General features: G+C 40.6%; 3 protein-coding genes across 14 annotated transcripts in view; 2 read left to right on the top strand and 1 right to left on the bottom strand.

The window, feature by feature from the left end:
- The window catches only part of hectd1 (HECT domain containing 1), a 40,295-nt gene extending 25,543 nt beyond the window's left edge, over positions 1 to 14,752 (top strand). For 2 of the 11 annotated variants that reach the window (XM_051645773.1, XM_051645775.1), the window contains exons 25-42: positions 256 to 1,083; positions 2,202 to 2,423; positions 2,723 to 2,901; positions 3,211 to 3,379; positions 3,523 to 3,745; positions 3,830 to 3,884; positions 4,196 to 4,378; positions 4,733 to 4,946; positions 5,059 to 5,141; positions 5,337 to 5,464; positions 6,603 to 6,804; positions 9,572 to 9,709; positions 9,822 to 10,429; positions 10,548 to 10,626; positions 12,708 to 12,801; positions 13,054 to 13,204; positions 13,495 to 13,639; positions 13,738 to 14,752. In XM_051645773.1, the coding sequence (XP_051501733.1) occupies positions 256 to 1,083; positions 2,202 to 2,423; positions 2,723 to 2,901; positions 3,211 to 3,379; positions 3,523 to 3,745; positions 3,830 to 3,884; positions 4,196 to 4,378; positions 4,733 to 4,946; positions 5,059 to 5,141; positions 5,337 to 5,464; positions 6,603 to 6,804; positions 9,572 to 9,709; positions 9,822 to 10,429; positions 10,548 to 10,626; positions 12,708 to 12,801; positions 13,054 to 13,204; positions 13,495 to 13,639; positions 13,738 to 13,875 (3,839 nt within the window). In that variant the 3' untranslated portion in view covers positions 13,876 to 14,752. The remainder of the gene's footprint in view (positions 1 to 255; positions 1,084 to 2,201; positions 2,424 to 2,722; positions 2,902 to 3,210; positions 3,380 to 3,522; positions 3,746 to 3,829; positions 3,885 to 4,195; positions 4,379 to 4,732; positions 4,947 to 5,058; positions 5,142 to 5,336; positions 5,465 to 6,602; positions 6,805 to 9,571; positions 9,710 to 9,821; positions 10,430 to 10,547; positions 10,627 to 12,707; positions 12,802 to 13,053; positions 13,205 to 13,494; positions 13,640 to 13,737) is intronic. The other 9 variants (XM_051645774.1, XM_051645776.1, XM_051645779.1 and 6 more) reach the window with 7 other exon arrangements.
- A 262-nt stretch (positions 14,753 to 15,014) lies between these two features.
- ap4s1 (adaptor related protein complex 4 subunit sigma 1) lies at positions 15,015 to 25,576 on the bottom strand. The gene is made up of 6 exons (XM_051645795.1): positions 25,095 to 25,576; positions 17,711 to 17,872; positions 17,309 to 17,395; positions 17,092 to 17,160; positions 15,363 to 15,374; positions 15,015 to 15,202 (listed from the first exon to the last, which is right to left on the bottom strand). The coding sequence occupies exons 2-6, from the start codon at positions 17,846 to 17,848 to the stop codon at positions 15,074 to 15,076; spliced, it is 435 nt and encodes a 144-aa protein (XP_051501755.1). The 5' UTR covers positions 17,849 to 17,872; positions 25,095 to 25,576; the 3' UTR covers positions 15,015 to 15,073.
- Positions 24,202 to 27,532, top strand: part of strn3 (striatin, calmodulin binding protein 3) — a 39,461-nt gene continuing 36,130 nt past the window's right edge. The window contains exon 1 of one of the 2 annotated variants that reach the window (XM_051645786.1): positions 24,202 to 24,659. In XM_051645786.1, the coding sequence (XP_051501746.1) occupies positions 24,399 to 24,659 (261 nt within the window). In that variant the 5' untranslated portion in view covers positions 24,202 to 24,398. The remainder of the gene's footprint in view (positions 24,660 to 27,532) is intronic. The other variant, XM_051645785.1, reaches the window with a different exon arrangement.

Below are 27,532 nucleotides of genomic sequence, written 5' to 3' on the forward strand. Positions count from 1 at the left end.
TGGACCAGATTGATAAGAGGATTGTTAGAAGTTTCAATATGAATTGCTAGAGGTTTGGTTCTAAGTTAATGGAGTCTGCGAAGAGCAGAGACATAAAACTGAATTTGACTATATAAAATGGTCTGGTTTTATTACACTGTTTCTGGTCCAGTGTTGAGCAAAGCTGTTGTCTTTTGACTTGCTGCTGTCTCTCTCTCTCTGCTCTCTTGCTGGGTCTCACCCGTTCATATCCCCCCTCCCTCCCCCACTTTTCAGGCTGGATTGATGTCACCTGGGAAGCCGGTGGCTCAAACTCGTATCGTATGGGTGCAGAGGGGAAGTTTGACCTCAAGCTTGCGCCAGGGTACGACCCTGAGTCAGCGCCGTCACCCAAACCTGTTTCATCCACTGTTGCAGGCACACCGCAGTCCTGGAGCAGCCTGGTGAAAAATAACTGTCCAGACAAGGGTGGCTCGTCCTCCACAGCGGGGGCCAGTTCCTTCAGCCGCAAGGGTAGTAGCAGTTCGGTGTGTAGCGTGGCCAGCAGCAGTGATATCAGTCTCAGCTCCACCCGAGTTGAGCGCAGGGTCGAGAGCCTGTTGGAGCAGGGAGTAGGCATCGTTGGAGGGCCCCCGGGGGCCGAGGGTCAAGAACCAATTGTTGTGCTTTCCTCGGCAGAAGGTGGCTCCGCCTCCAGTACCAGCACACTAACAGCGGACATGGGAAGTGAGGATCGTAAAACACCAGCACCTGATAGACAGTCGGCTGAGTCAGCAGCCATCTCTATGGGAATTGTTAGCGTCAGCTCACCTGATGTCAGCTCCGTATCGGAGTCATCTAGTAAGGATGCTGTGTCCCAGAGACCCTTGTGCTCTGCCACCAGTGCACGGCTGTCCGTCAGCTCTCTGTTGGCAGCCGGAGCACCCATGAGCTCCAGCGCCAGTGTGCCCAACTTGTCCTCCCGTGAGGCCAGCCTGATGGAGTCATTCGTTCGCAGAGCGCCTAACATGTCTCGCACCAATGCCACCAACAACATGAACCTGAGCCGAAGCAGCAGTGATAACAACACTAACACGCTGGGACGCAACGTCATGAGCACTGCCAGTGAGTATCTGCAGCCTCCCGCTCCACTAAAAGACAATTCCTGGGTAGCTGCTTTTAGATAAAAGAAGGCTCATTATGTTAGTTCTTGCAGCAAGTGCAAGCACTCTGGAAAAATATTTTATAATACCTAAGAACTGCACTTAGAATCAAGTACGGAGTCTAGAACAGCCATAGTATTCTTTTCCTCTGTTGCTTTTCTTTGCAGTGCATTTCTTCGCAAATTCCTTTTAAGGGGATAGTTCACCCAAATATGAAAATTCTGTAATTTACTCAACATGAAGATATGACTGACTTTCTTCCTTGGAACACAAAAAGAGAAAAGGCGCAGTCACATTTACCTTTGCATGGGGAAATTCCGTGTGCGAAGAAGGCGTGGGTGGATGTGGAGCATGTGTGAAACCATCAACAAAAAAACAACTGCCAAGCAGCCTCTTTTTAATGCTGCACATTACAATGGGAAGTGAAGTTTAAAAAAACTTGCCAAATGTGTTGCCAGTGGAAGTCCATCACGCGCAATTCTCGATCGCACGGATTCCCATTCAGATGATTGTATTTCACCCATAAAATTTTGCTGTGCAAAAGTAAATGTGACCGTGCCTTTAGGTACAAAGACAGCCTTGGTCACCTTTTACCTTCACTGCATCTTTATTTCCATACAATGAAACTGAAAAGAGGCTAACATTCTGCGTAACATTTCCTATTGTGTTCCACAGAAAAAAGGAAGTCTTATGGCTTTGAAACGACAACAGTGGGTTGTCAGAGTAAATGGTGCTAGAATTTTTTTATTTTTATGTGTACGATCCCTTTAAGTTACAAGCTTGTGTTGCAGTACATCTTATCGTTTTTACTCCAAATTACATATTGGCAGTCATTGGTTTATTCCATGATTACTGAATTGTCATGTTCGTGAATATTTATATATTTTATATAGTTTTGTGTATATTTACGAAATGTGATCCTTTTTTATTTTAACATTTTTGACTCTAATTTTTGCCATGATTTTGCATATTGCAATTATTTTAAGCATGTTTAGTATGTAGAGCAAGCTTGCAGTTTCCTGTTACCTGCTTCTTTTGTTCTTTTTGGAAACTAATCTCAGTTTTTGGTTTTGTTTGCAGCTTCTCCACTCATGGGTGCGCAGAGCTTTCCTAACCTTACAACCACTGGTACCACCTCAACTGTTACAATGTCCACCTCCATAGTAACCAGCAGCAATAATGTAGCCACGGCAACAACAGGTTTGTCCGTCGGCCAGTTGCTCAGTAACACACTGACGACCAGCCTGACCTCAACATCTAGCGAGAGTGACACAGGTCAGGAGGCTGAGTTCTCCCTCTATGGTAGGCCATGTAACATTTTATTCACTTACACACTTGTTGCACTGATGTTACACACTGATAGTAAACTCTCTTCCATCCTTTTTTTTTATTTTTTATTTTTATTTTTTTAAGTCTGTGCCATTTTGTCAGCACTAAATGTAATTTTTCTTTATTGCAGTTAATTTTATTTTCATTCAGTTAATCCTTAATTTGATGTTGCTTGTTACCAAACTTCCTGTGTACTATTCCCTGAATTCATCTGTGTATGTTTGCAATATGATGGCTCAATCTTTTCCCTTTTTTTCTTGTTTTTTTCTTAGACTTCCTGGACAGTTGTCGGGCCAACACACTGCTTGCAGAGTTAGATGATGAGGAAGACTTGCCAGAGCCAGATGACGATGATGATGAGAATGAGGATGACAATCAGGAAGAACAGGAGTATGAGGAAGTTCTGGTACGGTCCAGGGTCAACCTTGGTTACCACGTTCATATTCATAGGGTAAAACCTGTTGTAGTTTCAATAATAGTACAGTGCAGCTCCTTTTATTTTTTGGTTTTCACCTTCTCTATGGCTAACTGGATTTTTTTGTTTTGTTTTGTATTGTATTTTTTTTTTAGTTTGGTCAACAGTGGTGTATTCATTGGTTAGGAATTGAACTTGGTGTTCCTTTTTCGTATTTACCAGCATGGTTCCTATGTGTAGCATGTCTTTATTTAGATTAAATGAATGTGTTTTGTGTGCACATGCAGTTGAGTGTTATGTTTAAGAGAATTTTACGATTTTGCATTTTCAATGGCGGCCTGGCAGGAGGAAGAGGAGTATGAAACCAAAGGGGGTCGCCGCAGGACCTGGGATGATGACTTTGTGCTGAAGCGACAGTTTTCTGCTCTTGTACCTGCATTTGACCCCAGGCCAGGCCGGACCAATGTCCAGCAAACTACTGACCTGGAGATCCCTCCACCAGGTACACCTCCAGGTGTCTGCTCTCTTTTATTTACTCTAAAGATTGGATAAGTTCACATTACTCAGCTACTGGGTGAAATCACAATTGTTTCTAACTTACAGCATGTACATGTTTCAGAATTTGTGTATTTAATATATTATTTTTAATCCTCCTAGGTACACCTTGCTCTGAGGTAAAGGAGGAGGTGGAGTGCACGCCTTCTCCCCGTCTGGCTCTCATCCTAAAAGTAGCAGGGCTGGGAACAACACGAGAAGTAGAACTACCTCTCACCAACTACAAGTCCACTATTTTCTATTATGTTCAAAAGCTTCTCCAGCTCTCATGCAATGGTGCTATTAAACCTGACAAGCTTAGACGCATCTGGGAGCCTACATATACGTAAGTTACACTAGGTTTATTTTTCCAAAACTTTTTCAGTGTGTAGGCTTTTTTTCTGTTCCTAAAAAATGTTTTTTTTAATAGGATAATGTACAGAGAATTGAAGGACTCTGACAAAGAAAGCGAGAGCGGAAAGATGGTAATGACTTGTTTTTACCCTCCCTCCCACTCCTCACACTCTCTACCTATCTTCCTTTCATTCGCTCTTTCGGCTCATTAAAATCTTGGCTGTGATTTTTCTGTGGCTGTCTCCAATGTGTAAATGCTCCTTCTCAGTAAACTGTCTGTCTATCGTCATTAACCTTAAAGCTAGGAGACTTTGAAATGATCCCAAGTGGTATCTTTTGTTAACTGCACGGGCCTCTTAGTGGTTAAACCTACTGTAATGCATGTGTATTGCGTGAGACTTTACAATCAGGAAAGACCAACATTTGGTTCTTCCTGTTGTAGGGTTGCTGGTCTGTAGAGCATGTGGAACAGTACCTTGGCACAGATGAATTACCAAAGAATGACTTGATAACCTACATGCAGAAGAATGCAGACTCAACTTTCCTGCGCCACTGGAAATTAACCGGCTCTAATAAAAGTATTAGGAAAAACAGAAATTGTTCGCAGCTCATAGCTGCATACAAGGTATAGAATGCTATCGGATGTGCATAATCTATCTATACGTACCATCTTTATTTTTCCTTCTGTTTTTCAAGTGTGTGTTCTTCTTCTTGCTTGACTGTCACTGGTTGTTGTTGTCCTTTTGTAAATATGATTATCTATTGGGTGTAAATGTTATACCATGAAAGTTTTTAGCTGTCATTGTGGACTATCTGTTTGGTTTGATTATAAGTTTTTGTTGTTGTCTTTGGTCATAAAGGATTTGATTTTGTTAGAATGCAGTAATTGCATTGTATAGGTCTGTTGTGATAGTGTTATGAAGGGATGGGGAGAAAAGTTGGGGTAGTGGGTGTAACAGCATGCACTTGTGGTTTACAGGACTTCTGTGAGCGTGGCTGCAGGTCATCAGGCTTGAGTTCAGGAACGCTGTCTGCCACACAGAGCTGCGATATCCTGAGTGCTGCACGGGAGCAGGCTCAGGCGAAAGCGGGCTCGGGTCAGAGCGCCTGCAGCGTGGAAGACGTACTGCAGCTCCTGCGCATCCTCTTCACAATTGGAGGAGAACCCTCATCTGGCCGCACACTGCAGGAAGGTAAGCAATCATGTTCCCAACCATATTCTTTAACATTAACCAGCTGTTTTAGCTTTTACCAGTTATTTTTTTCATTAGTATGCATTTATGACTTTATTTCCCATGTATGTAGATGTGGAAGAGCTACAGTTCAATGCATCGCCTGAGGAATTCACCAGCAAAAAAATTACAACTAAAATCCTTCAGCAGATCGAGGTAATAAAAAGCAAATGCCTTTTAAGTTTTGTCTTTTATATCTGTTGTATATTTGAAAAGAAAGAAGATTTTCCCATGTAAGGCTTCAGTTCAACGGTGGCTCGATTTATTAATCGCATGATTTGTGGACTAATATTATTATTATTTTTTTTATTTTATTTTATTTTATTTTTTTCATTTTTCCTTTTCCTTTAGGAGCCTCTGGCCCTGGCTAGCGGGGCTCTTCCGGACTGGTGTGAGCAGTTAACCAGCAAGTGTCCTTTCCTCATCCCCTTTGAGACCCGGCAGCTTTACTTTACATGCACTGCATTTGGAGCCTCCAGGTCTGTCCCCACAGTATTCACAGAATTAGGGGTGGGCGATATGACCAAAATCTTATCGCGATACGAGTAATTTTAGATCATAACGATCGTGATAGTGTTTTTTTTTCTTTATGGAAAACCAATAAAAATAGGTTAACATAATAAATAACCATATTGTAATGCCTGTTTTTGGAAAACCTAGTCAGTGAAATTTTAAATGAAAACTTATATAATTTTATCTTTATTTAGAACTTGACAAAGTTAAAAGTAAAATTAAATCAACCTTACCATATACTCAATTTCACATTATGCCACATTTCAGTCTATGTTGTTGATTTATTATAAACTTTCCTCAAGAAAGGACTTTTTCCTCAAGAAATGAAAAGAAAGATCTTTTCAAAGCAAAAGTATCTAAATACACAATGAAAATAACATCTCTTACAGAAAATAAATTTAAAATATATTTATAAAAATGTTTTGCAAAAATAAAATAAAAAATTAAAGATGGAATTAATGCAGAGCACATCTTTTGGCTTACATAATATTCTTTAGCGTGCTTCATTTTAAGGTGTTAAAACTGATTGTTTGTATTACCACAAGTGATTATTGTCGTGTGACAGTTTGCAGATACATTTTTTCTAATCTGTGTCAGTTTTTGTGACCCGGATGTCGCACCTGTTTTAATAATAAGCTCCCCTTCATTTTCGTAACTTTTCCTTTGATCACATCAGCAAAAATTAATCAAACGATGGAGACGTACAGATGTACGGTGTAGTAAAGCGCGCCTCAGCATGTTAAAAAGAGATGATTCAGGTGTCTGGATCACAGTGATGCTCTCCCGGCAGTGTGTCAGTCAGATCATGGTGGACTTCTTCCTCCTCCACTGTAGAGCGCTCAGAACCGGCCCGCAAAATCAGAATTACAAAGAATCAGCCACGAGTTTGTGGGCGCGTTTGCACCGTTGCCTGATCTGCATAATTCCTTTAGTGAATCTGGCGCTAAACCAGTGCGCTCAAATAACGGGCGAATTCATCCCCGCTCAAGCCTGGTTTGTTTCACGCAAAGCATGCCCACTGATAGATATTGTCACGCTGCGCACATGGATCTGCACAATAAGTGAAACGGTGATTTGATTGTGTGCCTTTGTTTTTCTCTCCAGGGCTATAGTCTGGCTCCAAAACCGAAGAGAAGCCACCATGGAGCGTTCCCGGCCTTCCACCACGGTGCGTCGTGATGATCCTGGGGAGTTCCGAGTAGGCAGACTCAAGCACGAGCGTGTCAAGGTGCCTAGGGGAGAGAGCATGATGGAGTGGGCTGAAAGTGTGATGCAGATACACGCTGACAGAAAGTCTGTACTGGAGGTAAAGGCCAAGACATGAAGCTCTTAAGCAGTCTTTGATAAAACATTTATAAAGACCAATACTTTATGGACATACAGTGGGGTTCAAAAGTCTAAATTGAAATTCTTTAGTTCAAAATCCAATATAAACTGAAAAAAAATTCAAACAGAAATATTGTAATTTAATATGTATGATATATTTTTGAAATATTTAAGGTTTCCAGGTCACTAACCGAATAAGCCAGGGTTCCCACGGATCCTTAAAAAGTCTTAATGTTTTAAATTCAGTTTTCGAAAATGTAAGATCATAAAAAGTCTGAAATATCTTAAATAATACAACAAAAGTCTTCATTTTTATTTAAAGAGGTCTTAAATTTGGGGGCGGAAAGACAGGAATCGTGATATGACCTAATGTGATTATCAAACCTCTAAAGAATACAATTTAATTAAATGCATGCGCTGCGTCCTTCAGAGTGAAACATGGCACTCTGTTGTATTTTCTCCAAGCAGGCGGGCTTGCTAGTGGTTTCAGCTGTTGCAGAGCAGTTCACAATCATTAATCCGTATCGGAAATGTATGACAAGTTATCACTAAAGATCAACTGTTGATGAGGATGTAGTGTAGATGAAATATGACAGTGTTTACTTTTAATTGTTTATATTGTATTGCATTGTAGATTATTGTTGGAGTGCACATTTTATAACCCTTATTTGTTTGAATGAGCAGCTGGAAGCAATGAAGTGCAAACATTTCTAAATAAGAATCCCCGGTGTATTTCAAAGTTAAAGCAGCACTATGTAAGATTGTTTGGTTAAAAATGAACAAATTGCCATTATTGATTGAGAATATAAACAATCAGTGTTCAAAACAATGTCCTTACCTTACCCTGATTCACTACGGTAAGCCTATAAAGATTCTATGTATTTTGAGCTGTCGGGTTCAATTTTTGACACGCAATCGCTGGCTTATGACGTTCATCCTTGCATCATTACATCATGTCTGCACACACAGGAAAGAAGTTTCACCTGTCTCATGTTCTGGCTGGAGAAACTAACTATGCTGTTCAGCTCAGTTCAGTAACACTCACACAGTTCAGGAGAGCATCATTGCAGTCTAGATGGATGATTATCTGTTATCCGTTTGGCGAAGTTGTTTACCTGTTATAATTCTTGGATATGTTTTCTGGTATGGTTGTTGAAGCTTATATTTCTTGTCATGCTTTTATGAATCGAACATTACTCGTGTGTTAACTGATCGCGATGTATCTACGTTGTCCGGTGAAGTTACTGTGACATGTTTAATATGTATGACTTCTGAAATTGACTTCTTGTAATTGTTATATTGCATATTTAAGCATATTATTTTTACGTTTAATGAAGTATATTTTATCCCCATCATTATTGAATCCTCGTTTTATGTTTTTAGTTCACGGTGTTATTGTGTGCATTGCGCAAACATGCTATTGTAGTAACTGAGGCTAGACAATATAGTATAAAAATAATAAAGTCTTCTATTGAACTCGTATCAGCCATATCACGAGTTTAACCTCTTAAATTGAAAATAGTAGTACAATCCAAACATTAGTAAATAAAACACTATTTAGATCTACTGGTGGTGGCTGAGGAGAGTCCCCTGTTCTCTATTTAAATGTACTTTGAGTGTAGTGTCAGAAAAGCGATTTAAGTGTAAAATACATTCAAATATGTAAATAGGAGTGTTGTTTCTTCATCAAAGCAAGTAATATTTCCGTTTCAAATGTTTAATCGAATAACATAATATCAACATGAAAATAGCATGTTATGACTCCAGCTCTAGTCATGATCACACACAGTAGATGTCCAGGTGACTCAAATTGGGAGATTCATCCGCCAGAAGAGCAGTGCTGAAACACGACTGACGCAATGTATTCTTCCGCAAATTGCTTGCAATTTTAAGTTTCAACCACAAATATCGCTAGAGAGCACAAAGTTACGTAGTGCAGCTTTAAAGTGCCTTTAATGTTAAAAGTTCCACACTATGAATTAACCCCCACCCCCCTCTAAAGTGCATCTGGAATTTAATTATATTTGAACTGTTGTAGCAGCTGTCTGGCCCTCCCCATCTAAGGAAGGAAAGACTAAGAACATTTAATATAGGCTACCAATTTAAAAAAAACTATTGGCAGACTAACTGGCTTTCTTTCAACACATTATCGAATCGGCACAATCCAATATAGGTCTACCTCTAATTTGTATTTATTTATATAATGGTACATAAACCAATTTTAATGTGATATATACGTATGTGGAAAACATGTCTTGATTATTTTTAACTTGCATATAGCCTACCCTGTTTTTAATAAGCAATGTTAAGGCCATGTTGAAAGTGTGCCCCTGCCTGTTTAAGTAAGAGTCTGTGATGCATGATTTATTTTGAGATTGTGTTGGTTTGTTTTGGTATGGGGATATGGTATTAATTTTATTTGTTTATTATCAGGTCTTTAAAAAGTCTTAAATTTGATTTTAAAAACTCTGCAGTAACCCTGTAAGGAAATTTGTGACATTGATCATGGAAACTCCTTTGTACAAAAGGTCATATGGTCATAGAAAAGGTCATGGTTTCTGATTATCTTCCTAACAGTTAGGTGACGAAAGTAGAAATGCTTTAAAACGTCCCCCAGTTACATTGGCTGCTGAACCCTGTGTATAATACTTCCTTGAGTTTAAACTAATGTTTCTCACACTAGGTTTATAATGATTACTGAATTTGATGAGCAGCAGATGATGGATAATGATGATTGTCTTGAACAGGTGGAGTTCCAGGGGGAGGAAGGCACTGGTCTTGGTCCCACTCTGGAATTCTACGCTCTCGTGGCTGCAGAGTTCCAGAGGACCTCACTTGGTATCTGGCTCTGTGACGATGACTTTCCAGATGATGAATCACGTCAAGTAAGTGCTTTGCCACACAATTACCTGCTTGATCTTAAGGCAATGGCACAGGTTTTATTTTTGTATTTATTTTTTTACTTGACTGGTTTTGTTTGCATTAATTTTTGGTCAGGTGGATCTGGGCGGTGGCTTAAAACCACCAGGCTATTATGTGCAGCGTTCCTGCGGCCTTTTCCCCGCACCTTTTCCTCAGGACAGTGATGAACTTGAGCGTATTACCAAGCTTTTCCTCTTCCTTGGCATCTTTCTGGCCAAATGCATCCAGGACAACCGGCTTGTAGACCTACCCATCTCACAACCTTTCTTCAAACTGCTCTGTATGGGCGACATCAAAAGCAACATGAGTAAGCTCCTTTACCAAACCCACATAGAGTCAGACTGTCACCTCTCTGAAATCCAGTCGGAAGCCTCCACTGAGGAGGGTCAGGACACATACTCGGTGGGTAGCTTTGATGAAGACTCAAAGTCTGAGTTCATCCTTGACCCACCTAAGCCCAAGCCACCAGCTTGGTATCATGGTATTTTGACATGGGAGGACTTTGAACTGGTGAACCCCCACAGAGCACGGTTTCTAAAGGAGCTGAAGGCACTGTCTGTGAAGAGGAGGCAGATCTTGGGCAATAAAAGCCTGTCGGAGGATGAGAAGAACACACGGTTACAGGATCTTATGCTGAAGAACCCTATGGGCTCTGGCCCACCACTTTGCGTAGAAGATCTAGGGTGAGATATTAATCTCTTTGCGTATCATTTAAGAAATTAGAGAGAGATGGGTCAATTTAATGCATGTTACTTGCTTGCTGACAGTCAGTCATATTTTGTATTTTATTTGTGTTATTAGATTGAATTTTCAGTTCTGTCCATCATCCAAAGTACATGGCTTTTCAACGGTGGACCTGAAACCCAATGGAGAGGATGAGGTAGGCCACTATTAGGCATTTTTTTTTTTTTTACACACAATTGTGGAACTAGTACCTGAACTAAAATGAATTCCTTGTGGAACTACACCCATTCTGATAAAAGTATGATAATGTTAAAGTGGTGAAGCCTGAACATAATGTGATGACAGCTGAGCCGACCTTCAAAAAATAAATTATTATTTTTTCTTTTTTAATCGTCCTGTTTTGTGCAAAACTTCACGTGCACAAAATGTGTTTGGATTTGTTAGAGGAAATGGAAAACAACAGGAGGGCAAGAGCAGTGAAGAGACTGCTTTAACGCTACCTTCATCTGTAGTCAACTGCATTTTGTTTACTGCTTTTTTTTTTTATACCTTTTGTATGATCATATGAGTGCCTACAATAAACAGGCTAGATCATATGTACACATTACAAACGTTAAAATGTTGACGTATAGCCTTGAGGCAAAGTAAAAACATCTTTATTACTGCATAATGCAAGCCATGAAGCCTTTAAAAGGTAAAAAATACACGAGTGTCTTGTTCATATAAGATCATCGTTAGAGTACTGTATTTGGCCTCATATCCATCACAGCGATAGCACTTTGGAAATTAAAAACAGCTGTTTGCGATCAGTTTGTGCGATTCCTTCGTGAAAAGTTTAAATCTACCAACAGCAGCTCTAGGGCGAATGGGTCCTAATAAAGCAGAAGTGAAAACGATGACAGTGATCTGTGAATTATCATAATTTATTTCAAATTCTGAGTTTATCCTGATCGACCAATCCAGGTGAAAATTTAAAGAAGCCCTAATGTCCAATAATCTTTTGGAAACACGCTGTTTCAACCCCACAACCATCGGGAGCATGCGCACTTCGAAAGAAATGCGTACGGATGTGGCTGGTATTAGAGTGACAGAATAATACGAGTGCATCGTAGAAAGTATACATAGATGTTTACGTGTTGCATTGTTGACATCACATTGTTGGTTATTTGATCAATGCATCTGTCCAGATCAATGAATCTTTACACCCCTATCTGGCAATCAGTGTTTCAAATTCACAGCATTTTTTCTTCTCCAATAATACTCAACAGATCCTTGATTTGAAAAACCTAAAATCACAACAACTCACAGTTTACTAACCATTATCAGCTGTATGATGGCACATTTTTAACCAACTAGAAACATTCACTGTACTGTCTCCACTGAAATTGTTTTGCTTTGCAAGGAAAGTTCCACTTCGAAAAGCAGGTACTAAAAAAAGTTCTTGATTTGGTTCGTTTTAGTTCCCCATGGAACTAGTTCATGTGGTGGAAAAACGTGAACTTGAAATAGTTCCAGGAGCTATGAAATGTTTCTGTTGTGGATAAATGCCTATTATTTTACCTTCAGTGCACTCCGTTATACAAACTTCTGGTGAATGTAATTAAGTATGCAATGAAACATCAGAACATTTCTTGCTCAATGTTTTGTCAAAATATTTAAAAGTGCGTAACTTTTAAGGCCAAAGTATACTTTGTTGCTGATCGGAACATGCACAGTATGTGTAAATTTGGTCATTAGCAGTCTGCGAGGACTGTCCGAGCACGGGCCAAATTTTCTCGAAACGCGGACAGTCGTCATCTGTGCGCATCGTCGCTGCATGCACATGCGTTTGACAGTACTAAAAGACTATCACAAAGCAGTCGTAGTGTGTGTGCATCGAATGCATTTGTATTCGCTTGCGGTCGAAACAGTATATTTTGAACGGCAACTTGATAGACCGGGCACAATGTGATCCGGAATGCTGGAAAACGTAGTATACCCAGCCATTAGGCAAGATGCAAACCAAAAACTATTTTATTCTATAATCTAGCACATTCCATTGGAAAATTATTTTGTGCTTGATGTATTTGAAGTTGTGACTGGATTATTTGTTCCATTTGCCGGGGTTCCTGTATCACCCTCTATACTGCGTGTCATCTTGAAAAATTACATGTCTACCTAGCGGCAGTATTTGTAACATAATACTTGTAACATACTTTAATAGTTACTGAATTGTTACTGAATAAAATAACTGGACCCACTATAGTTACACTGCTAATAAATCATTTCTCTCATCAGATTGTCACCATGGACAATGCAGAGGAGTATGTAGAGCTCATGTTTGACTTCTGCATGCACACAGGAATCCAGAAGCAAATGGAGGCCTTTAGAGGTAAGACTGGATTGGCAGACTGTAAATACTGTCATACTCCTGTCTTTCCTTCTACATTAGAGTCTGCTTGTGCTATAATCAGCATGTACCAGAGTTTAAGTAACCTTTAAAACCTTAAAGGAATAGTTCACCCAAAATGGGATGGCATGAGGGTGAGTAAATGATGAGAGAATTTTCATTTTTGGGTGAACTATCCCTTTAATGGCAACCAGTAAGAGCATACACAAATTAAAAAGTATCTCTTGTTTTCAGAGGGCTTTAACAGGGTGTTTCCCATGGAGAAGCTCAGCTCTTTTAGTCACAAAGAAGTGCAAATGATCCTGTGTGGTAACCAAATGCCATCCTGGACTGCTGAAGACATTGTTAACTACACAGAACCTAAACTAGGCTACACCAGAGACAGGTAGTTATAAAGACCTATTGTATAAATATTTTTATGGCTATGTACTATTGTACAATGGCAAAGACTGAGGGTTAAATTTGGTCTTTGGTATTAAGCCCCCATGGTAACGGAATATCCCTTGTTCAGTAATGTGATATGGTTAGAGATGTAGTATAGCTAACATCGAAACTGTTCATAACATTTATACACTAAAACCTTTTTTTTTATCGATACAATGTCCACACTTGTTGAATCTCCAGGAAATTCCCTCAAACTCACTTATCCATACTGATCATTTTCTTTTATTGCAGTCCTGGTTTCTTGCGCTTTGTGCGAGTACTGTGTGGAATGTCATCTGATGAGAGGAAAGCCTTTCTCCAATTCACCACAGGCTGCTCAACCCTGCCCCCTGGTGGACTAGCCAACCTATACCCTCGTCTAACAATAGTCCGGAAGGTATGTGAGCTGTTTTTTTTTTTTTTACAAAACCATTGTTTTATAACTTGTAAAAACAACTCCCACTGTCCTTTTTTTTTTTTTTTTTTCTCCTCTAGGTTGATGCAACAGATGCCAGCTATCCTTCAGTTAACACATGTGTACACTATTTGAAGTTGCCAGAGTATTCCTCCGAAGAGATCATGAGAGAACGCCTCCTCGCTGCCACTATGGAGAAGGGCTTCCACCTCAACTGAGCATGCTCTCCCTACATCTTTGACCAATTCCCATACTGGTGAAGCCTGTTGTTTTGTTGCAGAAAATAAAGCTGTGCTCTGATGAAATCCCTCCCCCTCCATACCCAATGCACCCCACATGTACCTAAATAAACAGGTAAAAAAAAAAAAGTCCCATCGCAGCTTCACTAGCTACTGAAACAGATTAGGGCCTTGTCCTCCTCCATTGACTGCTCCACAAGGCCTTTCCCAGGTCACTCTACTGCTTAAGGGCTTAAGCCGCTGGCAGCCAGGGTAGTCTCTCCTCATTCTACTGTGTTTACTGTCATACACCAGGTTCAGTGTAAATTTTGGCATAGATCATCTTTTTCAGACCCAAATTATCACCATCTCCAGCATCCTCAGACCCTGGTCTCCCTGCACAGGGAGGCACAAGCACACCCTATTCTTTAGAGCTAACTATAGAGTGTTTGGGCATTTCCTTAACAGGTTTTATGTTTTACTAGTGCCTGCATTGTTGAAATATTAGGATTTATTCTTTTCATTTGTTTTACTTAATCTGTCAGCATACAATCATGCACATGCTTATTTTTTTCTGTTTTTCTTTTTTTGCTTCCGTTACCGTGTAAGTATCTTTTCAACCGTTCATTGCCCTGCTAAAGGATCAAAATCCCTGAGTGCATTTGTGTAATTTTACAATAAAGCTATAGATACAGAAACACTGGTTTGGTGTGCAAGGCACATTTAAAAACAAAGCAAAAAGCAAGCTGTGCTCTCCCTTGTATTTTCTTTGTATATTATAAACATTTATTTAACTCAAGTTGCAGTTTGAAGTAAACAGATATTTTCAAATGTGTATGCTCCAAAAATAATCATTAAAATGTTTGCAAAGTACAAACCCTGTAATGTCTACTCTTCTCTCTGGCATTTTATTTCTGTTCTTCAAATTTACTTAAGTCCTGAAAATGTGGTTAAAAAGATATTCAATATAATTTGTGGTCAGTTGCCTTTTTAAACCATGGCATTTTCATGCATTAGAAAATTCTTAAGAGGAACTTTGTCTCTATTTACGCAATGCATTTAGCTCATTGCCGGTCAAATCAAAATGATATTCCCCCCCAAAAAAAGCAATTTTGTGGATGAATGGAAGACACTTGAGATTAGCGGGTACCATTTTAGTTTTATTAATGGAATATTAATGAAATATCATTGCATGTTGTCAGCTTTCAGTCATCTTGTCCAGGGCCAGTAATGGTGCCAGTATTCGGTTCTTGTTGGTCTCCACAATGTGTCCATTTAGGATCATTTCATCTAAAATAATGTGCACTTTATCCAAATTGAACATGATCTGATTTTGAATTAAGAAATGAAACACCGTGGTCACTAATGCTACAACTCGTTAAATAATTGATAAAATCTCATTGAGAGCAAAAAATAAAACGACTGTAGCCAAGTTTGGCCAATCACATGTAATTGTTTTTTCACCATCTCTTACTGATAAAGGATACATCCAGTTCACTCTGTCAAAAAAAGAGGGCAGCTCAGTTAATAATCAGGGAATTTAAAATGTTAATATCTGATTTTATACATACAGTTTGTCAGAAATGTACATACACCTTAGCCAAATACATTTAAACTCAGTTTTCACAATTCCTAACATTTAATCGTAGAAAACATTTCCTGTCTTAGGTCAGTTAGGATCACTATTTTAAGAATGTGAAATGTCAGAATAATAGTAGAGAGAATGATTTATTTCAGCTTTTATTTCTTTCATAACATTCCCAGTTGGTCAGAAGTTTATATACACTTTGTTAGTATTTGGTAGTATTGCCTTTAAATTGGGTCAAAGGTTTTGGGTAGCCTTTCACAAGGTTCTCACAATAAGCTGCTGGAATTTTGGCCCATTCCTCCAGACAGAACTGGTGAAACTGAGTCAGGTTTGTAGGACTCCTTGCTCACACATGCTTTTTCAGTTCTGCCCACAAATTTTCTATTGGAATGAGGTCAGGGCTTTGTGATGGCCACTCCAATACCTTGACTTTTTTGTCCTTAAGCCATTTTGCCACAACTTTGGAGGTATGCTTGGGGTCATTGATCATTTGCGACCGAGCTTTAACTTCCTGGCTGATGTCTTGAGATGTTGCTTCAATATATCAACATAATTTTCCTTCCTCATGATGCCATCTATTTTGTGAAGTGCACCAGTCCCTCCTGCAGCAAAGCACCCCCACAACATGATGCTGCCACCCCCATTCTTCACAGTTGGGATGGTGTTCTTCGGCTTGCAAACCTCACCCTTTTTCCTCCAAACATAACGATGGTCATTATGGCCAAACAGTTAAATTTTTGTTTCATAAGACCTCTGTCCCCATGTGCACTTGCAAACTGTAGTTTGGCTTTTCTATGGCAGTTTTGGAGCAGTGGCTCCTTCCTTGCTGAGCAGCCTTTCAAGTTATGTCGAAATAGGTTCTACTGTGGATATAGATACTTGTCTACCTGTTTCCTCCAGCATCTTCACAAGGTCCTTTGCTGTTATTCTGGGATTGATTTGCACTTGTCGCACCAAACTATGTTCATCTCTAGGAGACTGAATGCGTCTCCTTCCTGAGCGGTATGATGGCTGTGTGGTCCCATGATGTTTATACTTGCGTACTATTGTTTGTACGATAAAACGTGGTACCTTAAGGCATTTGGAAATTGCTCCCAAGGATGAACCAGACTTGTGAAGGTCCACAAATGTTTTTCTGAGGTCTTGGCTGATTTATTTTGTTTTTCCCATTATGTCAAGCAAAGAGGCACTATGTTTGAAGGTAAGCCTTAAAATACATCCACAGGTACACCTCCAATTGACTCCAATTAGCTAATTAGCCTATCAGAAGCTAATTGTCTAATTGTCTAAAGGCTTGACATCATTTTCTGGAATTTTCCAAGCTGCTTGAAGGCAAAGTTAACTTAGTATATGTAAACTTCTGACCCGCTGGAATTGTGATAGTCAATTAAAAGTGAAACAATCTGTCTGTAAACAATTGTTGGAAGAATTACTCATGTCATGTACAAAGTAGATGTCCTAAACAACATGCCAAAGCTATAGTTTGCTAATATGAAATCTGTGGAGTGGATTCAACCAAAGTGTATGTAAACTTATGACTTCAAATGTATGTGTGTGTATGTATATATATATATATATATATATATATATATATATATATATATATATATAGGAAAGTTAGTACTTACCACACGACTGAAATATTTGTCTAACACTTCGACAAAGTTGTGCAGAAGCTCATAAATTGAGAGTTCATTCTGTGCAATAAAGGGTGGAGAGTATTTGTTAAATTGTAGCATTTTAAACCAAAGATGTAAATTTGCAGACCTTAATAATTCCATAATTAATACTGATGCCTGATTATGTCAGTAATTGTGTATTTTACCAATAACATGAATAACTAACCTCATTATCGGTTATGCCAACAACAATAAAAAGAGCTGCATATTGTCGATACACCAGTTTGTAGTCCTTATACTCTACAAACGAACACTGAGGAAGGAGATGCAAGAAAGATTTAGAGTTGTATATCACAGCAAAATTTTACAGATTCTGAAAGGACCAGTTTTAAATTTTTTAGATTTTAAGAGGAAATTTATACAAATTTACTCATACAATGAAAAATACATTATTATATGCTTTTAATTGTACACAAAGTAATGTTTTGTATTGTACTATGTTGGTATTGTTTAGCACTAAAGGGATCAATAGTATTTGCATGTCTGCTTTTTTTATCTTAATTTAGAATTGGATACAAAGCAATGTGGTTAACCATTAAACTGAAAGTGAATGGGAAACAAAACTGACCTCTTCCTTCCTCCGAGAGAGACATCCCCTAACCACGTCAGCTTCAAGAGCTGCCCTCTTCTGAATGTTCACTGTCTCATAATACTTAGACAGGCGAGTCTGCCCCTGTTTGTTGACCATCAGCAGGAACTTGATCATAGTAAATCAGAAGAGTGGCCACCACTGGAATGTGAATTGTTTTTTTGTTTTTTTAATTTTAACAGTTTATTTTGAATTAATAAAAACAAATGTTAAGACAACAAGCAGCTATAGATACGGAGAAAAGAAAAACAAACACTAAACCATACAGAAAATGTATAGGTATTAAATGAAGGTAGGAACTGGAAAGGGAGAGGACTCATCATTAGTAAACTGAGAGGGTAAAAATAAGCACAGTTTTATAGTTATTGAAATAAATATTTCACCCAAAAATGAAAATTCTCTCATCATTTACTCACTCTCATGTCATCCCAGATGTGTATGACTTTCTTCTGCTGAACAAAGATTTTTGGAAAAATATCTCAGCTCTGTAGGTCCATACATTGCAAGTTAATGGTAGCCAGAACTTTGAAGCTCCAAAACTCACATAAAGGCAGCATAAAAATAATCAATATGACTCCAGTGGTTAAATCCATATCTTCTGAAGCGATATGATAGGTGTGGTTGAGAAACAAATCAATATTTAAGTCCTTTTTTAGTATAAATATCCACTGTCACTTCTACATTCTTCTTTTGTTTTTTGGTGATTCACATTCTTTGTGCATATCACCAACTATTGGTCAGGGCAGGTCAAAGATTAAGATTTATATTGAAAAAGGACTATTGGTCTGTTACTCACCCATACCTATCATATCGCTTCTAAAGACATATTTAATCGCTGGAGTCGTATAGGTTACTTTTATGCTACCTTTGTCCTTTTTGGAGCTTCAAAGTTCTGGAAACCATTCACTTGCATTGTATGGACCTACAGAGCTGAGATATTCTTCTAAAAACCTTAATTTGTGTTCTTTAGAAGAAAAAAGTTATACAAATCTGGGATGAGGGTGAGTAAATTATGAGATAATTTTTATTTTTTGGTGAACAATTCCTTTAATTATGATTTATTTGTAAATGGCGTAATGGATTTTTGCACTCCCCTTATAAAAGTGTATGTTCACAGTTTCAACCAAAACACCATAGCGCTCACAACTGTTGTTAGTACTTCAGCTGTGCAGTGGTGCCTAATATCAGGATATCAAAAATTGTATTAGAACAACTGTAGTACCTTTGTCATTTTGGTGGATACTGTGGTAGATTTTTATAAAGAGTATGACTAAAAAATATTGAAAAAGCCCATGCCTGCATTACAATTGTTTAATTACAGAGAGAGAGAGAGAAAAAAAAAAATCATCCCATGAGATCACTTATATTAGATGATTGATCATTTTCACTCTTTAACCATGATTCCCTTTCGAATCAGTTCACTCGACATTGCTGTATTCACTATGAGGAGTGTCCTTCAAACGACTTTGTTGAAACCCTTATACAATCACGCCAATCTTCTGATTGGTAATGGTGTCTGAGCCTATATAAGCGGGCGCTCAGTCACCACTTCTTCAGAATTTTCTTCCTTCAAGACTGAGAATTTCGTCTTCGTCTTGGAACCCTTTCTGCTTTGCCGCTGATATACACTTACAGCAGACGGAACTTCTCAGCAAGACGTGAACAGGACGACTCATCGCCTGTGCTCAGCGCCTGCACGAGAGGCTTCCGCTCCCCTGTGTGTTCCAGTGAAGAGTTCTCCACATTGCCATCGAAGACGCTCTCGGTGAACGGGTTCTTCGCTCCAGACGCTCGTCATTGATCAACGCAACGCTTCAGTGAAACTCCTACTTCCCACAGCGCTCTGGCTGGAGTTACTGTATCCTTATATATATATATATATATATATATATATATATATATATATATATATATATATATACACACAATATTAACTAAAGAGCCGCTTGCGTGATACGCATCTTTTTAAAAGATGTCGTTCCACAAATGTTCCCTATGTGAACGGCACATCCTGCTGCCTGATGAGCACGAAAGCCGTGTTCACTGCCTGGGCTGCACCCACACACAAGCAGCTCTCATGGAGACAGACTGCTCTCACTTTGAGGGCATGAATCTCCAGACGTTATGCTGTGGGATCAACCTCGTTCTGAGGGAAGATCCAGCCTCTTGTGCCCTCCCACCCACCTCTTCTTTGTTAAGTACCGAAGGACCACATGAGGAGGCACAACAGAGCAGTGAGTATGAGCTGGAAGAATTAGAGGAGGATCTCATGCCGGCGCAAGTCCTGCGAGCCCCCCGAACTTCCAATCTAACATCCTCGCCTGTGCAATATGCACGTGATGAGCTCTGGCCCTCTATTGGAGTGCACAGCCTCATTACATTTGGCGGCTCTGACAATGGGGATGATGCTGTGTCACTCGCAGCTTCAGGCGAGTGGTCCACGGAGGATGTTGCCACCCCTTCCCCCAGCGAGGGTGAAGAACGTGCACACACCACGGACAAGGAGCTTCTCTGCACCCCCGCGAGAGCAGTTGAAGAGCTCGGTCTTGAGTGGTCCCCGCCAAAAGAGCCATAAAAGTCTTGCCTGGATGAATGGCTTTTGAAAACCGGCCTTCGTCAACAGAATGCAGTCCGGAGGAGCGCACTATTCTTCCCTGAGGTCCACACGGAGCTCACAAAGACCTGCCGTGTGCCTTACTCTTCATGCATTCAGGTCGGAGGTGCTGCCATCCTCACTAAAAAGAATACTAAAAGCTTCCCCCGGTGGAATACGCAGTCGCAGCTCACCTCTGCCATAATACTGCCATGGGATGGAAACCCCGCCCACCCCTCAGAGCCGTGTCAACTGACATCTGCACTGGCTGGAAGAGCTTACAGCAGCGGACCAAGCTGGTTCAGCACTCCACAGCATGCCGGTGCTCCAGTTTTTTCAAGCTAAGCTCCGTAGACAAACAGATGAGCAAGGCCCCGATCCAGAGCTGTTCAAAGAGCTCTGCACCGCTACAGATTTGGTGCTGTGAGTCACGAAAGCTACCGCTCAGGCCGTCGGCGATGAGCAGGCTGGTGATTCTGGACTGGCATATTTGGCTAACTCTCACGGAGATGCGTGACGCAGAGAAAGCCACCCTCCTCGGCACCCCGGTGTTGACCGACGGTCTCTTTGGCAATGCCCTGGAAGGCTTTTTAGAGTGCCTCATCACGGCACAAAAGCAGTCTCAAGCGATGAAACACTTTCTGCCAAAGAGAAGTAGCACTTCCCCTTTCCCGGCATGATCCTGATCTAATTCCGTTCAGCACTTGGCAAAGAATCCATCTCTCACTGCCCCAGTGCAGCCTAAAGCTACTACTGAGCCGTCTGTGAAGCCACGCAAACCATGGCCTATGCGTAAGCACACGCCATCTCAGCGCGAAAAAAGCACTGACAAAAAAAACCCAGCCTGGCAGCAGAAACATTCCTGACATGCCCAGCCCCGTGAAGAGGAGCCCAGAGCTCATCGTTATTCACGGCCTAGAGCCGAAGAAGGTTCAATTCGAGGCACAGAGTGTTTCTTCCCTCTTCCCCAATACTGTTCATTGGGAAGGGGACATTGTTCAAAATGTTGCTTCTGTGTGTATTACTCAAACAAACATTGTTCTCAAAAAAGAGAAAAAAGCACCCATTGTAAAAACACGGGATGCTCACACATTCTCAGAAAAAGGACCATTTCCTCTTCACGTATCATACACCCCACACATTATGCTCAACTGCTTCCCTATGGTGAAGGAACCCCATCTCAACCCCATCTCCTATAGCGAGCGAATCAATAAGTCTGCTGTCCCTCACGGGCGTGTCAGACTGGGTGTTAAAAACAATCAAGCACGGTTATACGATTAAATTTGTACGCCGGCCACCTTGCTTCACCGGCGTTTTCAACTGTGGTCCGACCACACAGTCACAGTCTCCTCGCAAAAAATTGCGATAGAGACTGTCCCAGACTGCGACACACACAGCGGGGTTTACAGCCGTTGTTTTCTCATTCCGAAGAAAGACAGGGGGCTTCGGCCCATTGTAGATCTGAGATGCTTGAATTGCGCGCTCATGAAGCGCACATTCAAAATGTAGACTCAGAAACAGATCTTATCGCACATCCATCCTCAGGACTGGTTTGCGTCAATAGATCTGAAGGATGCGTACTTTCATGTACCAATTGCACCACGTCACAGGTGGTTTTTGAGATTCGCGCTCGAGGGAACAGATGCACAGATGCATCCAACACAGGTTGGGGACATTGGGGTGTGCGATGGACACCCGACTTTCGGCACCTGGTCTTTCTAGCTTTGAGAGCTACATTTTGAATCACCACATTCTGATTCGTTCGGACAACACAACAGTAGTGGCGTACATAAATCGATCAATCCGATTGCCACAATTAATGAGCATGACACAACGCCTCCTCCAATGAAGCAGGCGTCATCTCCTCTCAGTGCGTGCGACATGTCCTGGGCCGTCTGAATTTCTGAGCAGATCTCTTGTCATGCCAGGGAGCATTACTAGGGGAATAGAGACTTCATCCTCAGACAGAGATGAGGATTTGGGATATATTTGGCAAAGCGGAAATCGACCTATTCTCCTCCATGGAGAACGTCCACTGTCCCCTTTGGTACTCCATGTTCCCAGCCCCGCTGGGCGTGTATACGCTGGCTCACAAATGCCAGGCGAAACGCAAGTATGCATCTCCCCCAGTGCGCCTCCTTCATTCTGTCATCAGCAAAGTCCGAGTGGACATGGAAACAGTTCTGTTAATTGTGCCGAAATGGCCCAATCAGTCCTGGTTTCCAGAGATGATAGAAATACTAGACGGCCCTCAATGAGAAATACCGCTGAGGAGAGACCTTCTCTCTCAAGTACAAGGCACGATTTGGCATTCCCAGCCAGAGCTGTGGAACCTACATGTGTGCCCCCTGAACAGAGCACATCGGACGAGCCAGAATTGGCTCAGTTGGCGATTAACACCATTTTACAGGCTAGAGCACTGTCCACAAGACGCCTCTATGCACTTAAATGGTGTGTGTTTGCAAATTGGTGCTCTTCACGTGGTAAAGCTGAGATTTTGACATTCCTTCAACAGTGGCTGGACCCTGGTCTTACGCCGTCAACGCTCAAGGTTTATTTAGTGACTATCTTAGCATACTATGCCCTGGAGGCTGGCTTGTCAATAGGCAAACATAATCTAGTCATAAAGGTCCTTAGAGGAGCGAGGCATTTGAACCCCCCTCATCCTGCTATGGTGCCGACTTGGGACTTGAATCTGGTGCTGAAGGCACTCACAAACTCCCTGTTCTAGCCATTTGAATCTGTTGAGCTGTGGGTGCTTTCCTTAAAGACCACACTCCTATTGGCTTTGGCCTCATTTAAACAGGTGGGTGACATGCAGTCGCTGTCGACTGACAGCTCATGCCTGGAGTTTGGTCCAGATCTGTCAAAATGCCATCATTAAACCAAGAAAAGGCTAGGCATCTAAGGTTTTATCAACGCTTGATTGACTGACTGATTGATTGATTGACTGATAGATCGATAGATCGATAGACAGATATTCTTACCTGTATTAAGGACCAATTAAATTATATTATTTTTTGCATTGTGGCATTATTTTCATGACATTTAACATGGCCGGGGCTAAGGGTGGGCTGAGGGGGCATTAACCCCCACTAGATTAAATTTGTGCCCTTCCAGAAACTTCTGACACCACCTTCCCGGTCCGATAAAGAGACAACCACTTGCCCACCCTAAAGATCAAAACTCTCATTACCGTAACGCATCCCAACGTTTTACTTTTACTATTCCCATTGCTTTTAATTATGATTCTCATTACCGTAACGCACTCTTTTTGACTATATTACAGTTAAAAAAAAAAAAAAAAAGATGCTGATGAACAATGTTTTTTTATGAAGCTATTATTATTTTTATTTAAATAAGCTCAAATGAAAAGTAGTAGCCCACGGGAGTACTGTATAAATACTACAAATGAAATAAAATTTAATTTTCCTCATTGCGGTAACAGGAAGATCATAATGACCGTGGGTTTGTTTTTTCTCGCATTGCGATACTGAGAATTGGGCGTAAAATTTGCGTAACTGTCAAAGTAAAAACAACAACAACAAAATTATTAAATGAACCTAAAAATAGTCATTTTCTTTAAACAATATAGAATTATTTGTTTCTTTCGGTTTTAGAGTAAAATAGGACCTGGGTATTTTCTAGACATGTTTCGTGAAAATCACCCTATTTTTCAACGACACATTATATCTCCAAGTTCAGAAATCATCATTGCCATACACACACGCATGCCCTGTGTCCGCCGATCTGTATTCGGATGATTGAGACATAGACAGCGGCAGGGATGGGTGAACGCGTCCCATCATGCAGCGCGCGGTAGTCCTCACTCACTCGCTCGCTCGCTCACCGCCGCAGTTAGGAGACTCATATACAGGGATCGGACTATAATGGCGGCCGGCAAATCCGTGCGCTGACACGAAATCCAAGACAGCGTACCAGCCCGCTCAGGTGCCAGCCGATTTCGTGGGGTGGGGGGCAGGGCGACATCGGATCGCTACGCGAACGGCTAATAAGGGCGGGTTGAGGGGAAGCAATCGGTGACTTCTAGCAGGACTTTCCTATTTTTAAATAATGGATGAACAGCCCGGCGGAGGAGGAGTAGGAATGGCCGCCCAGCGGCAGCAGCAGCAGCCCGCACCGCAGCAGGGTAACAACAGCATTAATCCCCAGATCGCCAGCGCTGGTGGAGCCCCGATGGTCCAGCAACAGCAGGACGAGATGCCCAGGCCCCAACAATACACCATCCCGGGGATTTTACACTACATTCAGCACGAGTGGGCCCGTTTTGAGATGGAGAGGGCGCATTGGGAAGTGGAGAGGGCCGAGCTCCAGGTACAAACCCGCAGATCTGCTGTCACACCGGGGTTTAACTAGTCTGAAACGCGATGTGGGGGAACTTATTTGCCACCCGATCAGCAACTTTCATTAAAGAGTGTTTTCGAAATGTATTCTGGACTTATTGAGCAATAAACTAAAGAGCTTCCGAGCTTCCTGTCCGCCCTATCTATACTGCTAGCAACGCGATAACCCAGAGCGCTTCCATTACAATAAACGACGCTGTCTACACTCAAGCGAGCGATTTAGAACAATTAGTTCCTATTACAATCAATGAAGCTGTCCCGCTCTAATGTGACGCGTCGCGTCGATCGCTTACAGTGTAGATGGGGTGTTTTCGCTTGTCTGTATTGGGCTAAGCTAAGCTAATATGACATCGCTTTACTAACGGTATTCAGAGACACCGGGAACAATCGATTCAGATTTTCTTACCCATGAACATAGGAGCAGATTTGATCGTTGATGCGTTGTTGTAGCAGGTTATCGTGCCTTGAGAAATCATCTGTCAGTGAAAACCAGCAGACTTTGTCAACTATTCTCTTGTTCTGCCATTTTGCTTTGGTCAATATGGCGTCCGGACGGGTCCCTTCTTTAATCGATCCATCCTACTAGCACACTCACTTTCACACCTTATCTGTAATGCACAGTATTTTTGGACTGTATGTGACAAAGTGCAAAATTCACTAAAGTGATGGTCTAAATACATAAGCAGCAAATGACGCGGTGCTTTCATCAGCTTTGAGTGCTATCCGAAGATAGTCTAAGCTGTTTTAGTCGATGCTGTTGTTAGTTTGCTCTGTGTTTTGCTCCATTGGGTTTCCATCATGTTTTTTAATGAATCATTCGTCCTCTGTTGCCAAATCAAATGATCAAAGTTCTGCAGGTATACCCTGGCTTACGAGATTTTGATGTGGTCTTTCACTGTTTTTGCTTCAACTCAGTCTAGCTACAGGGACAACGTCTAGATGTCTGGATGACATAATCTCTAATTACAAAACCCTTTTCATCCTGGCGGAGGTGAAGCAAACTAAAGCAAACCTTTTATAAAAGTGTCAAAGGAAAAGAAGACATTTGTGGCATAATGTTGGCTCTCCCCCTCCACCCCCCCAAAAAATAATGACTCCTCCCTCCTTTAATTTTTTTTTAATAATAATCAAAAATTGAGGTAACAGTGAGGCACTTACAATGAAAGTGAATGGGGCCAAGTGAGTTAATATAATGTTTCAAAAGTAGCCTATAGCCACAAGACATAAACAACATAAAGTGTGTTAAAGGAATGGTTCACTCAAAAATGAAAATTCTCATCTTTTTCTCACCAGCATGCCATCACAGATGTGTGATTTTCTTCTGCAGAACACAAACAAAGATTTTTAGAAGAATATCTCAGCTCTGTAGGTACATACAATGCAAGTGAATGGTGACCACAACTTTTAAGCTCCAAAAAGCACATAAAGGAAACGATATAATAGGTGCGGGTGAGAAACGGATCAAAATTTAAGTCCTTTTTTGCTATAAATCTCCACTTTCACTTCCACATTCTTCTTCGTGCATACCACGTGCATCTACTGGTCGGGGCTGGTAAAAGGTGGAGTTTTATGGATTTAACCACTGGAGTCAGATGGATTACTTTTATGCTGACTTTATGTGCTTTATAGAGCTTCAAAGTTCTGGCCACCATTTACTTGCATTGTATGGACCAACAGAGGTGAGAGATTCATACAGAAATCTTTGTTTGTGTTCTGCAGAAGGAAGAAAGTCGTAAACATCGAGGATGAAATGAGGGCGAGTAAATCATGAGAGAATTTTCATTTTTGGCTGAATTTTCATCTTTGGCTGAACATGATTTTAGTGTGATTAAATCACTTTTTCTGTGTAAATTTATATACAATTTTTCCAACTTTGTTGCTTTGACAACGTAACACTTTAAACCTTTACACCCTAAAACGACTGAAAAAAAGACTATTTAAATAACTTTACAGCGCAAATAATACAAAACTTTAAACAGCAGGATTAATGATTTTAAAGTAAAAAAGTGATTTTTGTAAAATTATAAGCTTTACATTTCTACCTTTAAACCCTCAAACAAATCATCCCCATTCACTTCCATTGTTAGTGTCTCACTGTAACCTCCATTTTTTTTCTTTTTTTTAAAAAAAAAAAAAGAGGAATAAGTTGAAATTGTGTGATAATCAACATTATGCCACAAATTCTATTGATTGAGCTTAACTTTTATTGAACTCGAAATATTCCTTTAACCTTGTTGTGATAGGCCAGTAGTACTTGCATGGCCTAATTGTAGCATTTGACAGTGGAGGCATTCTGGCAGGTAACAGTATTTAACAAAATTAAATAAATAAACAGGTTGATTTCAAAGCAGCAATGCTCTATTTTGGGTGTAAATTACAAAAAAAAACGTGTCCGGATATGCATATTCAAGTGGGATTTAATAGCCATACCTTTTCCAGCAGCAAATAATGTAGGTTCTTACTCTTAAGGCTGTTATCATGGCATTTAAATCTCTGTTCCACCTTTATTAAAGAGTGGAGCTGTCATATTACATATATTAGTCTAGCAGAGATGAGGGTAGTTATTTAGCTTTTGTGAATGAGGAAAGGAGCTGGAAGGACTGTGTCAGAAGGTTGTGTTATGTAAACTCAGTCAGTCTTCTCTTAGGAGGCTGCGAGATTTTAATCACCCCTGTACAGACTTGTTCAGTGATGTACTTTTGAGATGACTCCCACATCTAACCTAATGGGCACTGTTCATTATTCAGGAGGAGTTAGTCTGTACTCTCCCACACTCATACCAATCCAGGTTTTCTCAGAAAAAAAAGGGGTTGGTCTTGTTTATCTGCTCCACATTCCGTGTTT

The sequence above is a fragment of the Myxocyprinus asiaticus genome, chromosome 20 (assembly GCF_019703515.2).
Source record: "Myxocyprinus asiaticus isolate MX2 ecotype Aquarium Trade chromosome 20, UBuf_Myxa_2, whole genome shotgun sequence".
Classification (NCBI taxonomy): domain Eukaryota; kingdom Metazoa; phylum Chordata; class Actinopteri; order Cypriniformes; family Catostomidae; genus Myxocyprinus; species Myxocyprinus asiaticus.

Coding starts and splice junctions, on each gene's coding strand:
- ap4s1 (XM_051645795.1), bottom strand. CDS start 17,848: ATGATCAAGTTCCTGCTGATGGTCAACAAACAGGGGCAGACTCGCCTG. Junction 17,396..17,710: donor TCTCTCGGAGGAAGGAAGAG/GTCAGTTTTGTT, acceptor CTCCTTCCTCAG/TGTTCGTTTGTAGAGTATAA. Junction 17,161..17,308: donor TTGGCATAACCGATAATGAG/GTTAGTTATTCA, acceptor TTTATTGCACAG/AATGAACTCTCAATTTATGA.